The sequence below is a fragment of the Musca vetustissima genome, unplaced genomic scaffold (assembly GCF_032173495.1).
Source record: "Musca vetustissima isolate MV318-11 ecotype Yass unplaced genomic scaffold, APGP_CSIRO_Mvet_v1 utg130439, whole genome shotgun sequence".
In the NCBI taxonomy this organism is placed as follows: Eukaryota; Metazoa; Arthropoda; class Insecta; order Diptera; family Muscidae; genus Musca; species Musca vetustissima.
Genome location: NW_026889540.1, coordinates 88,393 through 103,902, shown reverse-complemented (window position 1 = coordinate 103,902; position 15,510 = coordinate 88,393). Strand labels below are relative to the sequence as shown.

The window sequence follows — 15,510 nt, the reverse complement described above, 5'->3', positions numbered from 1 at the left end:
TTCAAAAGGAACCATAGGTCTATCTCGATTATTTTTGCCTGTTACAAACATATGCACAAAACATAATACCCTGTACCACAGTGTGGTGAAGGGTATACAAATCTTAGCAAATGAGAACCGCAAATACCATGTTGTTTAAAAAACGTACCCAAACTCCCCAAAATACCGAAATTTTAAGGGTACCTTTTATGGGAGCTACCCAATGTAACCCAATTGGTAAAAACCGCGCTCAAACCCCTCAAAATACTGAAAATTTGGGGGAACCGTTATTTGAGGGCATGTTGAAGTTCCCAGCTCCTTGTCCAACTAGGTGTCAGTAATTAGATCTTTATGTTTGTCAGAACATGAACAAACTAGTAGCATACAATTTACATTGTCGAGAATGCAAATATTGGTCCTCTTCATAACGTGACTCTTTCACAAAATAATCAAAATCGAAAAGGCAATTTTCATCCCGTTAATTCGAAAAATGCAACTATGGCCTTATTATGATTGTTCAGCGAAATAATTGTTCTATAATATAATGCCTGGAGATCTTTTATTCCATGAGATCTCGAAATTATGTAAATTGAGCGTCATATTTAAATATCCTGCCAGGATATCGTTCATATTCGGAGAACCTAAAAGCTAAAATTATAGACAACTCTATTGGAAAATGTGAGTCAGCCCTGGTCTATGTCAAAACATAGATCTACATCGAATATTTTCTAATATATGATTATTCACCCTCAAGACGCCTCAATGATTGTTTGGGAATTGCTGGGAGATTTCATCTTCTGAAATCACGAAAGTAGAAAACCAATGTATGAAGTACCAATGTATGTTCTCTGTCAAATATGGCAACCTTTACTCTAAATTCTACAGACAACCATCTTGGAATTTTACTCTGATTTATATATGGTTTTCAAATAGATAAGGCAGCGGCTCCATTTTGAGAAGCCCAACATTGAAATTGATATTTTATGGAACAGTATCTACCAAATATCGAATATCGTTCGGTCCTGTTATATGGTGTTCATATCCTATTCATTCATATAACATGCTCATCGAATCGTTTGTATATGAAAACTGCAAACATCGGTAATAACTTCTTTTTGGGAATATGAGGGCATCAAAATTTAGAATACCATTGCAGAAGACTTTATGCAGCAGTTTTGTTACGTTTTAAAGCACCCAAAATTTCCTTCGAGCCATTTTTCAGATTTTCTTTTTCAGGGCAAAAAATTTCAAACGTATACGTTTAACATATCAAAATATTACACTTCCCCTGATATATGATTTCGACCATTACACATTTCTTGTTTGCTGGGTGTAGACGCTATGCATCAACGACTCGTCGTTGTTATTTTATTTTTTCTGTATTATTTCATTAAATATGTTGTGGTCGTCATTAAACTATTTAAAATGAGGAAAAAAATAAGTATGCGGTTTATTCTGTGTGATATTTATTTAAACCACATTCACAACATATACATATACACTACACATATGTGTATGTTTCTCATATATTTCACAAGTAGTTATATATGTGTATGTATGTCACACACATATTGCTTTAGGACTTACTTTGAGTGAAATTATGTCGCCTATCTCTATATAGAGTACCATTCACAACAACAACAAGAATAAAATCTAGTTGTCTTTTTTTTAACAAATAAATTTGTGTAATTGCAATATCAAAGCATAACAAATTGTGTTGGGTATTATAAATACACCATAAAAATCAAAGGTGAAATATAAGAAAATATCTGGGCCATAATCATGAAGTGTATGATTAAGTGTGAGTTACAACAGGCTAGGCCTAGTTTCATTACCTATTAATCGTAGAAAAGGAAATAAAATATATTATAATAATAAGTAAGAAGTAACAATATATTTTGTACCCTCCACCATTAGATGCAAATTTAAAATTGTAAATAGTCTGCCAAAAGGTTTTGTATTCTCTGAAAACCCAAAATACTTATTTAGGGCGATAGTCATAACCAAATTGTTCAACCTGAATGAGAGTCAAAAATTAAAAAAAAAATGACACCCAGGTTGGAAAAACTGGGTTAGGAACATCAACGTACCGAAAATTAAGCGAAACCTTTCAATGGGGGAGAGATGAAAAAAATCATGAACCTATATTAAAAACTTTCTAGATAGAATGCCAAATTCAATACAATTTGGAGTAAAGTGCCGAAAATGGGTTGCCCAAATGTTCAGCATGTGTTTTACCATACAAGAACGCAGAATGTCAAATTACAGACAACTCAAGGTGATATTTACCTAATAAGACATTAAATTTGAAAGATATCCTTATATGGAAGCTACCCCAGGGTGAGATCTCAAAATATCAAATTCCGTGTAATTCGAATATTGGGGGTACCGCTATTTCCCATTATAAATACCAAGCATCCTACGAGTAGAAGCGAGGTATTTTCAGAGCTCATTAAATTTGAAAATTAAGCGAAACCTTTGAATGGGGGAGAGATGAAAAAAATCATGAACCTATATTAAAAACTTTCTAGATAGAATGCCAAATTCAATACAATTTGGAGTAAAGTGCCGAAAATGGGTTGCCCAAATGTTCAGCATGTGTTTTACCATACAAGAACGCAGAATGTCAAATTACAGACAACTCAAGGTGATATTTACCTAATAAGACATTAAATTTGAAAGATATCCTTATATGGAAGCTACCCCAGGGTGAGATCTCAAAATATCAAATTCCGTCTAATTCGAATATTGGGGGTACCGCTATTTCCCATTATAAATATCAAGCATCCTACGAGTAGAAGCGAGGTATTTTCAGAGCTCATTAAATTTGAGTTTTGCCTAGGAATATCGGTTTCTGAACCACCATTGAAATCTTCCACGTATGCCATTCAATAACACTGTGCAATAATATTGTAGGTGGTTGAAATTCCTTAAGGAAGTGAAAGCCTCTAGGGAGTATATTTAAGTATAGTTTATATTGAAATTTTTGAGTTATGGCGTGATTAATTTATTGCTGGTAGTTCTGCCGTTAATGATGAAAATGCTTTATATCCTTCTTTGCGGCAATTGCAGATTGTTATTGAGGTGACATATCTTCTGGAAAATCGAATGAGGAATATTTTTGTAAAACATATCCCTGTTCTATCTGGAGCCCTTGTTCATCTTTTTGTCGTTATTTTCTTAAACCGAAAACTCAATACCTCAAGGAATGTTGTGTTGTCATTCAAATATTTAAAAAAAGTTAAAATGAAGTTAAGTTCGGCTCGGTTGAACTATTTGTACCTTCCACCATGAGGCTGACATTCAAAACATACAAAATTAATGGGTGCTCCTAGGAGAAAACTCATATTGAATATACCGAAAAATACGTGAAAAAGGTGGGCTGGCATCATATTTAGTGAAATCATTTTAGTTCTGAGATATGGGGTATAGTTATGTGGGGGCTAGGCTCAAAATTGGTTTAACCCAAATAGTGCTGTAATTATTTTTTTCGAATTTTGGGACGAAACATTCAGCGTCTCTAGATTGTGGGTAGCTGTATCCAAAAATTTTATTTGTATCCTTTTTTCTTATCAGTATAATCGACAGGATGAATTTTTGGGCTGTGGCCATATGTTGCCACTAGCACTGCTCGGGTACATGTTTTTATACCCTTCACCACACTGTGGTACAGGGTATTATGTCTTTGTGCATATGTTTGAAACAGGCAAAAGGAAACGAGATATACACATGGTTCCTTTTGAGAATATGCATAGAATCACTTTCTAAGTTGATTTATGCATGTCCGTCCGTCTGTCCATGTTAAATTGTGAACATAGTACAGGTCGCATTTATGATCCGAATTGGATGAAATTTGGCACAACTAGTCTATTTGGCCCAAGGACGAACCCTATTGAAATTGGGAAAAATCGGTTCAGATTTATATATAGCTCCCATATATATTTTCGTCCGATTTCATGTAAATCGTGTACCAAAGCCCCTATATATCTTCCGATTTGCACGAAATTTGGCATAGCGTACTGACATGAGTTCAGAATGATGTGTGCAAAATTTCGTGAAAATCGGTTCCGATTTAGATATAGCTCCCATATATATGTTCGACCGATTCAATGTAAATGGTGTACCATTGTCCCTATATATAATTCGATTTTCACGAAATTTGGCATAGCGTACTGAATTGAGTCTAGAATGATGTGTGTAAAATTTCTTGAAAATCGTTTCAAGTTTAGATATAGCTCCCATATATATGTTTGACCGATTTAATGTAAATGGTGTACAAAAGTCCCTATATATCTTCCGATTTGCACGAAATTTGGCATAGCGTTCTGACATGAATCCAGAATGATGTGTGCAAAGTTTCCTGAAAATTGTCCTATTTTAAGATTGCCACACAATTTTGTACAAGGTACTAAAGTTTGTGTAGCATAACATGTGGAAGTTTTGCTGAAACCAGTTCGGATTTTTTTCGACGCACAACATACTAAAAATAGTTTAGACAAGGGTGCGTCAAATTTTGCTGAAATCCGTCCAAATTTAGATATAGCTCCCATATAGTTTCGTCCGATTTTAAGTAGGACCCAAAATATGTCCATTAAGAACAAACCGTGCATAAATTAGTCTAAATTACTTTATGTTCTAAGTCGATTCACATTTAGATAAAGATCACATATTTTAGTTCATCCAATTCCATGTTAATGGCCCTTCAGTTAGGATGAATCTTTTTAATACACCCATAGTGGTCCGACTTTACTACTCTCCTTACTGGTTTTAGATGACTTTTTGATCGTCTTATGAGTGTGACCATGTGGTCACGCCAGCACAGCTTGGGTTAATATTAATAATTTTTAGTACAAGGATGCGCTATACAATGACGTGTCCCAACTCTCCAAAATACAGAATATTGAGAATATAAAAAAGTCACTCGTAAGAGTTTTGTTAGTCGTCAAAGACAAAAAATTGATATTCCTTTCATCGTTCTTTTCAACTTTAAGGTATTGGCAAAATCCCTCATCCAACTTCAATTAAATTGATAGCGGATTAAATGTTGGTCAGACCCTGGTAATTTTCCGGACCATGTCTTCCCGGACGGAGACCTTTTTAAAAATGTTTGTTTTTCCGGATAAGCATTTACGTGATAAGATGCAAGTTTTGTAATAGTCTTGGTTGATTTGACCCGCTGAATATTGTACAATCATTAGCAAAACAGCCCTTGTAATTAGTTTGCCTGATTCCTTTCCCCGGTTAATTTTTTTTTTTATGTTCGGCTTGTAATTGTAATATATAAAGCAACTTTATAAAAACACCATCTAAATACCACCTGAATATCATATTTGCTTATTCTTTGGACAGATCCCCTTCTTCGTGTAAAATTTCGTGGTGTTCAGGTTATAAGTGTGACCTCTGTAGCGATCAGAAAAAAGAGCAAAACATGAAGTCTTTGCCCTATTTCATTCCCTACAGATGAAGCGATCATCTTTGGTCTTCTCGTCCGAACTCGTACTACATAAAAACTTCGTGGCTATTGATCCATTACAATGGCCTATATAGTGTTTACATGTTATACTGGACAAACGGACGGGCAGATCTACTCAGCTAGTCCAGATATTGCGATCGCTATTCTCAAAAGTGGGTCTAGGACAAATATTTCGCGGCGTTACAAACTCTTGGGTCACACAAAGCTATAATGCCTTACAACATGTTTGTGTAGGGTATAACAATTCGAGAACAAAAAGCCTTCATTAGTAAATATAAAAAATTAAAATAAAAATTAAACCATTTGAATAATTAAATATCTCATAACTAATAACGTATAAAATATGTAAATAAATATATATTTAAATTATAAAAACACCTTCAATAGCTGAAATTAATAACATGGGACATGGGATTAGGGATGAAGGAGCAGGAATATATTCAAGGTATATCAGCTAACACTGTACATGGTATAAAATATTAGTAATTATTTGTTTTTTTATATTCATTTTTTTATTTTTAGCACTCTATGCTTTCTCTAGTTCCTTCTCTTATGGCCATACATTTGATCGTTATTACGTTTATAGCAGTTAATAATTATTACTAGTCCACTTCCTGTACATATTTGCTTTTATTTTATATTATTAATCATAGTAATAATCATCATCATATAAACAATAATTATAGTATAGTATATATAATATATTTATATGTATAATTGTAATTATTTATATATATATATATATAATAATTCTCAACTAGGCATAGGTATAAATGTGTGTATATGTATTTTTATCGACTCGAACTTAATACATGTATATAGTTTAGATGTGTATCTTTCGTGTGAATATGTGTGTATGTCTGTGTGTGTGTGTTTGTATATTTATAGACCTAATTACCATCTAATTATGATGTAATTTGTTTAATGTCATGTCACCACAACCGTTGCATGTCTTCTACTCACTTGCCGTAAACTATTGTCCTGTTGTGTTGTCAACACAATTGTCATCATAAAACTGGCCATTAGCGATGACATCATCAACAGCAGCAGGGTCAAACTTGAGCTATACGTTGAGGTTGTTGATCTTAGACTACTGGTGGCAGCACTACTTTCTGGCCAAACAACTTCAACTTCAGCCATTTTAAAAATGCTTAATAGTCGGTGGGATTGCAGCTCGTGATGTTCCGTGTTAATGTGATGGCTAATTGTACGCAGCACCGAGGTACATTCATCCTGAAAAAATGTAGAAATAAATAATCGAAATATAACGATTAGTATTTGTAAATTGTTAGATGTTGGTATCTAGTAGCCTCTTGGTTATTTAAATTTACTTAAGGTATGATAATAGAGTAACAAAAGTCACTGTATAAGATAACTCCTCCTATTCGAAGTGCATCTACTTATAATATTTCAAAAGAATTGTTCGAGCTCCGATGTATTTTCATTTTTTTTTTTTTTTTGATCAGACCTTGTACACTGTAATAATATTGTAAATATTTACAGAATAGAGTAACAACAGTAAATCTCCCTCTTCGAAGCGCATCTACTTTAAAAATATCCGATTTATAATATTTCAAAAGAATTGTTCGAGATCAGAGGTGTTTTCATTTCATTTTCGATCAGACCTTGTATATCGGTTCACCCATTGTAATAATTATCATTTTTGGGCATTATAAATGCTTTCGAGACAGTTTTCTATTTATGGATAAAAACCTTCGAGACAAAAATGGAAATTCATATTTTGCCTTGACTTATTTAAGTATTTATATCTGATTTTACGAAATTCATCGAAATTTAGTACTTGGGGATAGAAGACATAATCTCCATAACAGGGCCTCATTTAAGGTATTTTAATGACCCTAGCCGGATATTACTTCATAAATAGTTGTGATTTGGTATTTGGGATGTTCAAAGCGTAAAAAGCCTCTGAGAATAAAATTTTCAATAGAGATTCCAACATTTGGTTCTGTAATTTCGTATTTCTGTTTTTCATGAGAAATATTAGCCCTATTTCTAGCCATAATCTTGGTCTTGGTTTTCAAAGACTTCTCCCGCATGATTTATACATTGTTTCCTGCGCTGAAACAGACTGAGACATCACCAAAAGATAGGGTTTAAACGCCTCACTAATCATAGCCTTCATACTCTGTAGTACATGGTATTATATCTTTGAAACGAAACGAGATAGACCCATGGCTTCTTTTGAGAATATGCATAGAATCACTTTCTGCGTCGATTTATGCATGTCCCTCTATTCATATATTTCTGTGAACAAAGTATAGGTCGCATTTATTATTCGCTTTGGATAAAATTTGACACAGGTCACTTAATTGATCCAAGGAATACCCCCCACTGAAATAAGAGAAAATCGGTTCAGATTTAGATATATCTCCTATATACATTTTCGTCCGATTTTATGTAAATGGTGCACTAAACTGCGAAGGTTTGAAATCGGTTCATACTAACATATAGCTCCCATACATATTTTTGCTGGATTTCATACAAATGTTATACCAAAAACTTCAAGCCAGCCCGATTGGCAATCAATTTTTCATAGATTTCAGAATGGTATACGTTTCTTTTTATACCCTTCACCACTCTGTGGAACAAGGTATTATGTCTTTGTGCATATATTTGTAACAGGCAAAAGGAAACGAGATAGACACATGGTTCCTTTTGAGAATATGCATAGAATCACTTTTTTAAGACGATCTATGCATGTCCGTCCTTCCGTCTGCCTGTCCATGTTAAATTTTGAACAAAGTACAGGTCGCATTTATGATCCAAATTGGATGAAATTTGGCACAGATCAATTTTTTGGCCCAAGGACGAACCCTATTGAAATTGAGAAAAATCAATTCAGATTTATTATGTAAATTATGTACCAATGTCCCTTTATATCTTTCGATTTGCACGAAATTTGTCACAGCGTACTAATGTATGTCTAGAATGATGTGTGTTAAGTTTCGTGAAAATCGGCCCAGATTTAGATATAGCTCCCATATATATTTTCGTCCGATTTAATGTAAATGGTGTCGACCGATTTTACACAAAATTGACAAAAACTTTTCACAACGTGCTGGAGTTAGAATAGCCTACAAGTTGGTTTTAAATGCTTTACCATGGTGGGTCCAAACGGCACAGAATTTTGCTCTACGTACTGAAGTTACTATAACATAACGTGTGGCAAATTTAGTTCAAATCGGATTAGATTTTGATATAGCTTATATATATATGGGCACTGCCGCAAAATGGTGAACCAAAGTCGAAGAATTTGTTTTTTTTTATACCCTACACCACACTGTGGTACATGGTATTATGTCTTTGTGCATATGTTTGTAACAGGCAAAAATAATCGAGATAGACCCATGGTTCCTTTTGAGAATATACATAGAATCACTTTCTAAGTCGATTTATGCATGTCCGTCCGTCTGTCCATGTTAAATTGTAAACAAAGTACAGGTCGCATTTATGATGTTGGATGAAATTTGGCATAGGTCACTTATTCGAAAATATTGAAATTGGGAAAAAAACGGTTCAGATTTAGATATAGCTCCCATATATATATTTAACCGATTTAATGTAAACGGTCCCTATATATCTTTCGATTTGCACGATTTTACAATCATTTAAGTCTATTGACAAAAACTTTTCATAGCAATATAGCTGGAGTTATGTACAAGTTGGTTTTAAATGCTTTACCAAGTCCCTATATATCTTTCGATTTGCACGAAATTTGGCATAACATACTGAATTAAGCCTAGAGTGATGTCTGCCAAGTTTCGAGAAAATCGGTCCAGATTTAGATATGGCTCCCATATATAGTTGCTCTATTTCATGTAAATGAAGTTATATATCTAAATTTGGTACACATATTTACGTGTGGCAAGTTTGTAAAATGGATGGTCGTTGTGTATGGCCCCTTTTATTATAGATTGATTTTAAGTAATTGAAATATATATTTTCTTTCAAAAATTTGGCATCAAACGCCTTGTTAGACAGATTGACATGTTTGCACATCGTACAAAATTGGATAAAAATATAGTTGCGTTTTCTAAAAAATATAGCCCTACGGATGACCTATTTAAATTAGTTTGAAGTCGATTTACATACTTTATGGATAGATCTAGGTAGATTCACATTTAGATAAATATCACATATTTTATTTCATCCAATTTCATGCTAATAGTCCTGTGTAATATACCCATAGTGGTGAAGGGTATCATATAGTCGGCCCCGTCCGACTTTACTACTTTCCTTACTGGTTTAATTATGCATAAATACGTAATGTAAAGGCAAAAAATACAAAGAAAGACCACATTTGTCATTTTTTCTACTTGTTCTTAGCATAAATACTAATTTAATGACTAAAAATGCAGACACTTCAGAAATAAAAACTGCAAAATCAACAATGTTGGAAAAAATAAATAAAGGATATGCCAGGTATTGAAATTTTGAAAGTGCAGTAATATTGCTTGGTATCTCTTATTCATGTGAAGTTTAAATATTCACACAATTCGCAGAGTTTTTCCATTATTAGTAGTGATGTCTAACGTCGTGTATATTTGAAGACGCGTGAGTGACCGCTCTTTTGTAGCTTTTATCTCAAAAGTTAAAAACAAAAAAATCTCTCAATTTTTTTTACAATTGATAGTACTCCTAAAGTTCTACAAAAAGTATTAAGAGGGGATTGTAAAAATTTTAATTGTTTTCGATTTATTTAAGATTTAAAATTTGATTTGGCCTCTGAAAGTCGTGTAAGTGACTGCGGAAGTCCCCATATTTCCTTACTGGTTTATTCACCACACTGTGGTACAGGGCACGGGTATTATCTTGTGCATATGTTTGTTACAGGCAAAAGGAAACGAGATAGACACCTGGTTCCTTTTGAGAATATGCATAGAATAACAGTCTGAGTCGATTTATGCATGTCCGTCTGTCTGTTTGTCTGTCCGGATTAAACCTTTATTCGGATGGTCGTTGGAAAAAATATTAAGGCTTTAAAAAATCCACGCCCTTAATCCGTTGGAAAAAATATATTCTTTTAAAAAATCCACGCCTTGTATGGATGGTCGTTGGAAAAAATATTTCTTTAAAAAATCCACGCCTTGTATGGATGGTCGTTGGAAAAAATATTTCTTTAAAAAATCCACGCCTTGTATGGATGGTCGTTGGAAAAAATATTTCTTTAAAAAATCCACGCCTTGTATGGATGGTCGTTGGAAAAAATATTTCTTTAAAAAATCCACGCCTTGTATGGATGGTCGTTGGAAAAAATATTTCTTTAAAAAATCCACGCCTTGTATGGATGGTCGTTGGAAAAAATATTTCTTTAAAAAATCCACGCCTTGTCTGGATGGTCGTTGGAAAAAATATTTCTTTAAAAAATCCACGCCTTGTATGGATGGTCGTTGGAAAAAATATTTCTTTAAAAAATCCACGCCTTGTATGGATGGTCGTTGGAAAAAATATTTCTTTAAAAAATCCACGCCTTGTATGGATGGTCGTTGGAAAAAATATTTCTTTAAAAAATCCACGCCTTGTATGGATGGTCGTTGGAAAAAATATTTCTTTAAAAAATCCACGCCTTGTATGGATGGTCGTTGGAAAAAATATTTCTTTAAAAAATCCACGCCTTGTATGGATGGTCGTTGGAAAAAATATTTCTTTAAAAAATCCACGCCTTGTATGGATGGTCGTTGGAAAAAATATTTCTTTAAAAAATCCACGCCTTGTATGGATGGTCGTTGGAAAAAATATTTCTTTAAAAAATCCACGCCTTGTATGGATGGTCGTTGGAAAAAATATTTCTTTAAAAAATCCACGCCTTGTATGGATGGTCGTTGGAAAAAATATTTCTTTAAAAAATCCACGCCTTGTATGGATGGTCGTTGGAAAAAATATTTCTTTAAAAAATCCACGCCTTGTATGGATGGTCGTTGGAAAAAATATTTCTTTAAAAAATCCACGCCTTGTATGGATGGTCGTTGGAAAAAATATTTCTTTAAAAAATCCACGCCTTGTATGGATGGTCGTTGGAAAAAATATTTCTTTAAAAAATCCACGCCTTGTATGGATGGTCGTTGGAAAAAATATTTCTTTAAAAAATCCACGCCTTGTATGGATGGTCGTTGGAAAAAATATTTCTTTAAAAAAATATTTCTTTAAAAAATCCACGCCTTGTATGGATGGTCGTTGGAAAAAATATTTCTTTAAAAAATCCACGCCTTGTATGGATGGTCGTTGGAAAAAATATTCTTTTAAAAAAAATCCAAATCCACCTAATCCATTTTTTGGATTAGGCCTTAATCGGGGGTCAAGGACTCTTAATCTGGATTAAACCCAAGATTAAGGTTTAATCCGGATTAAGGCGTAATCCGAATTGGCTTTAAGTTAATACTTTGACTATTATCCCGGATTACGCGTTAATCCTGATTATCCCGGATTACGCGTTAATCCTGATTATCCCGGATTAAGCGTTAATCCGGATTATCCTGGATTAAGCCTTAATCCCGATTATCCCGGATTAACGCTTTATCCGGGATAACCCGGATTAAACTTTAATCCGTATAATCGGGATTAGGGCTCAAGGATTAATCCGGCATAATCCGGATTAAGCCTTAATCCGGCATAATACTCAAAGTACTACATTACAGCCAATTCGGATTACGACTTAATCCGGCTTATCTCGGATTAAGCCTTAATCCGGATTAAGAGTCATTTATCCTGGATTAAGCCTTAGTCCGGATTAATGGTCATTGACCCCGGATTAAGGGTCACTGACCCCTGGACAAACCAGGACTAAAGGCCAGGAAGATTCTGCTATTGGGGGACTGGAAGGGGTATGTTTATTAATAGTTTCGTCCATTGGGCAGACACTAAATTTTGATCTCTACTGTCAACAACTAATCCGAATTGGCTGTAAGTTAGTACTTTGACTATTATCCCGGATTAAGCGTTAATCCTGATTATCCCTGATTAAGCGTTAATCCGGATTATCCCGGATAACGCTTAAGGCTTTATCTGGAAAGGGATTATTAATATTATTAGATTAATCTTCCATATGGCCAATCCTTAATCCGCTTAATAATACTCAAAGTACTACATTACAGCCAATTTTTTTTCCGGCTTCCGCCTTACATTAAACCTTAATCCGGACTTGGCATATATCCATTAAGCTATTATCATCTTTTTGCTATGCATTGCAAAAATTTTTAATAGTTGCTTCCATCAAAAATTTGTATCAACAACTAGACCGTTTGAATATAGATTGTGATAATAACGCTAGGGACTATTATATTATTAGTCTTCTATATGGCCAATTAAAAATAATTTTTATTTTTTTTTTTTTTTTTGTGCTTCCGTCATACAGTCCGGACTTGGCACCAAGCGATTATCATATTTTTCTTGCATTGCAAAAAATGTCAATGATAAAAAATTGGTATCTAGGGAGGATTGTGATAATCGACTATATAGTCCTATAGTTCAATTAAAAAAATGGATTTCTTTTTCCCTCATCCATATTTTTTCGTCTAATTTTCATATATATTTCGAACGGGTGTCTGATTGAGATTAAATTATCGATAGTGCGCATGCTGCATAGCGTGTATCAATTTTTCTATAAATCGATTTCCACAAATTTGTCTCATTGTGCGCAAACGACTATAAATCTGCCCCAATGAAATGGAATTTAAAATAGATTGCAGAAAGGCATGTGTATGAATTGATGTTAGTCGGTTCTCTTATAGATGAAGATCACATATTTAAGTTCGTTCAATTTCATGTTAGGATACATATGTGGAATATACCCAAAGTGGTGAAGGGTATCATATAGTCGGACCATTCCGTCTTTATTACTTTTCTTACTGGTTTTATGTAGGCTAAAATATTTGTCTAAGGCCTCAATCAAACGAATTTGATGATTTAAACATCAATCATTAAAACCACATATTAATGCGATTTTTTAGCTTCCCAACCATTTAAAATTAATCTCTATTACTTAACAAAAGAGGAAAAAGCGAGCTTACCTTTTCATTTTTCAGCAATTCCATTGGTTTCAATTTAGCATCATGCGGTAATCGAGCAGCAATTATGATATTTTCTTCCGTCATATTGAATAACGTTAGAGTGCACTGAGTCTGCAGATTTTCAAAAATCCAAAAATAAACGAAGAAAAGAAAGAAGACACAAAAAACTCAAATTAACAAATTTTTGCAGACCACAAATATACTTTGCATTAATTAAATCGAAGCAAATAATTGATTATCTCTCCCTCTATTTTGAATTCCCAACTCTCAAACACACACAACTACTTATTTTTTGCAAAACATTAATCATCAAAACTCATAACTCACCTGGTTATCAATGTATGCGCTAACATATTGCTGCAGAGCTCTGACAGCATCTTGGACACCCAAATTGGTGTGGGGTCGCAGTAGGGCTTCATCGGTGGCACTATAGCCCAGCATTAGGAAAACACCACCTGCAGGTTGGGGAAAACAAAAAACGTAAAAATAATCAGCAATGGATTTTAGGGTTTCTCCAACGGTGCAGTGAAAATTAGTAAAAGCTTTTCACCGCTTCGTCCTCTCCTCTGTCCAAAATCCATTTAACCATTGTAAATGACAGGTGTGTCTCATGATGATGCTTTTCAAAACATGCACGCACGCAACGCACACTTCTAGGGTCATTATAAACAAATAGCTAAACTACCAACTCTCATCCGTTACCGCACACAGTACGCTTAGTTAATAGTACAAAGCAAAAAGAAGAAGAAGAAGGAGCAAAAAAATATAGCACATTGTGTATAGCAACGTAGTGAGTGGTATCCCCATTACGACCACGCCGTCGTGTTATATAAACCTTGAAGGACCCAAGTATTTCATCTAAAGTTGAAACTATAAACCAACAACAGATATTGTTAACTATACCCGCCAAGCATCTATTCTATTTAATCATCATTCATCATAAAATAAAATCATTACCTCCGGTAGCTGGTAACCTAATCCATCCAGATGGAACGTGTCTTCTTCTCAACTCAATGCCAAGTGGTTATGAGGAGCATATGACAAATGTGGTGAACTCAGAAACTCAGAACATATTTTTATCTGAAACTAACATTGTGTTCAAACCTACACCCAAGAGATACCCGCATAAATTGGTATTCTGTGATAGACCACCAACTTCAACATCATATCATGACCACAGACACACACTCACTTGAAATAAACCAACGACTTCGTCTTACTAAGCAGATAACAGCTAACTATCGTGGGAAAAAACAAAGTGATAGTGAAAATGTTTGTTTGGGAAAAATAATTTTTAAAAAGGAGGGACAGTGGGTAGATATTTTATATATTTTCTTTTCTGAACACAAAAGACAACATGGTCCTCAAGGAAAACGTTTTAAATCTGTATACAAACGTACTTTCTCCTCGAAAGAACATTGACATGAAATTTAACGAATGACATATAAGAAATTTGGTGCACCATTTATATTAAGTCGGACGAAGATATATATGGGAGCTATATCTAAATCTGATCCGATCTACACGAAACTTTACACACATCATTCTAGACTTAATTCAGTGCGTTATACCAATTGCAAATCGAAAGATATATAGGGACTTTGGCGCACCATTTACCTTAAATCGGACGAAAAAATATATGGCAGCTATATCTAAATCCGAACAGAACCGTCATTATAGACTCAATTCAATACGCTATAGACTCAATTCAATTGGCGCACCATTTACCTTAAATCGGACGAAAATATATATGGGAGCTATATTGAAATCTGAACCGATTTCCACAAAACTTAGCACCCGTCATTATAAACTCAATTCAGGACGCTATACCAAATTTCGTGCATATCGAAAGATATTTAGTGACTTTGGCGCACCATTTACCTTCAACCGGATGAAAATATATATGGGAGCTATATCGGAATCTGAACCTATTTCCACAAAACTTAGCACCCGTCATTAGAGACTCAATACAGTACTCTGTGACAAATTTCGTGCATATCGAAAGATATTTAGTGGCTTTGGCGCACCATT

At 34.2% G+C, this 15,510-nt stretch overlaps 1 protein-coding gene across 1 annotated transcript in view; it reads right to left on the bottom strand.

Annotated features, from left to right (window-relative positions):
• Nucleotides 1-6,320: 6,320 nt before the first annotated feature.
• Nucleotides 6,321-15,510, bottom strand: part of LOC133337235 (uncharacterized) — a gene marked incomplete at its 5' end in the record, with an annotated part of 65,545 nt that continues 56,355 nt past the window's right edge. Inside the window, 3 exons of the mRNA XM_061545485.1 lie at nt 6,321-6,685; nt 13,480-13,590; nt 13,807-13,934. Coding sequence (XP_061401469.1) covers nt 6,380-6,685; nt 13,480-13,590; nt 13,807-13,934 — 545 coding nt within the window. The remainder of the gene's footprint in view (nt 6,686-13,479; nt 13,591-13,806; nt 13,935-15,510) is intronic.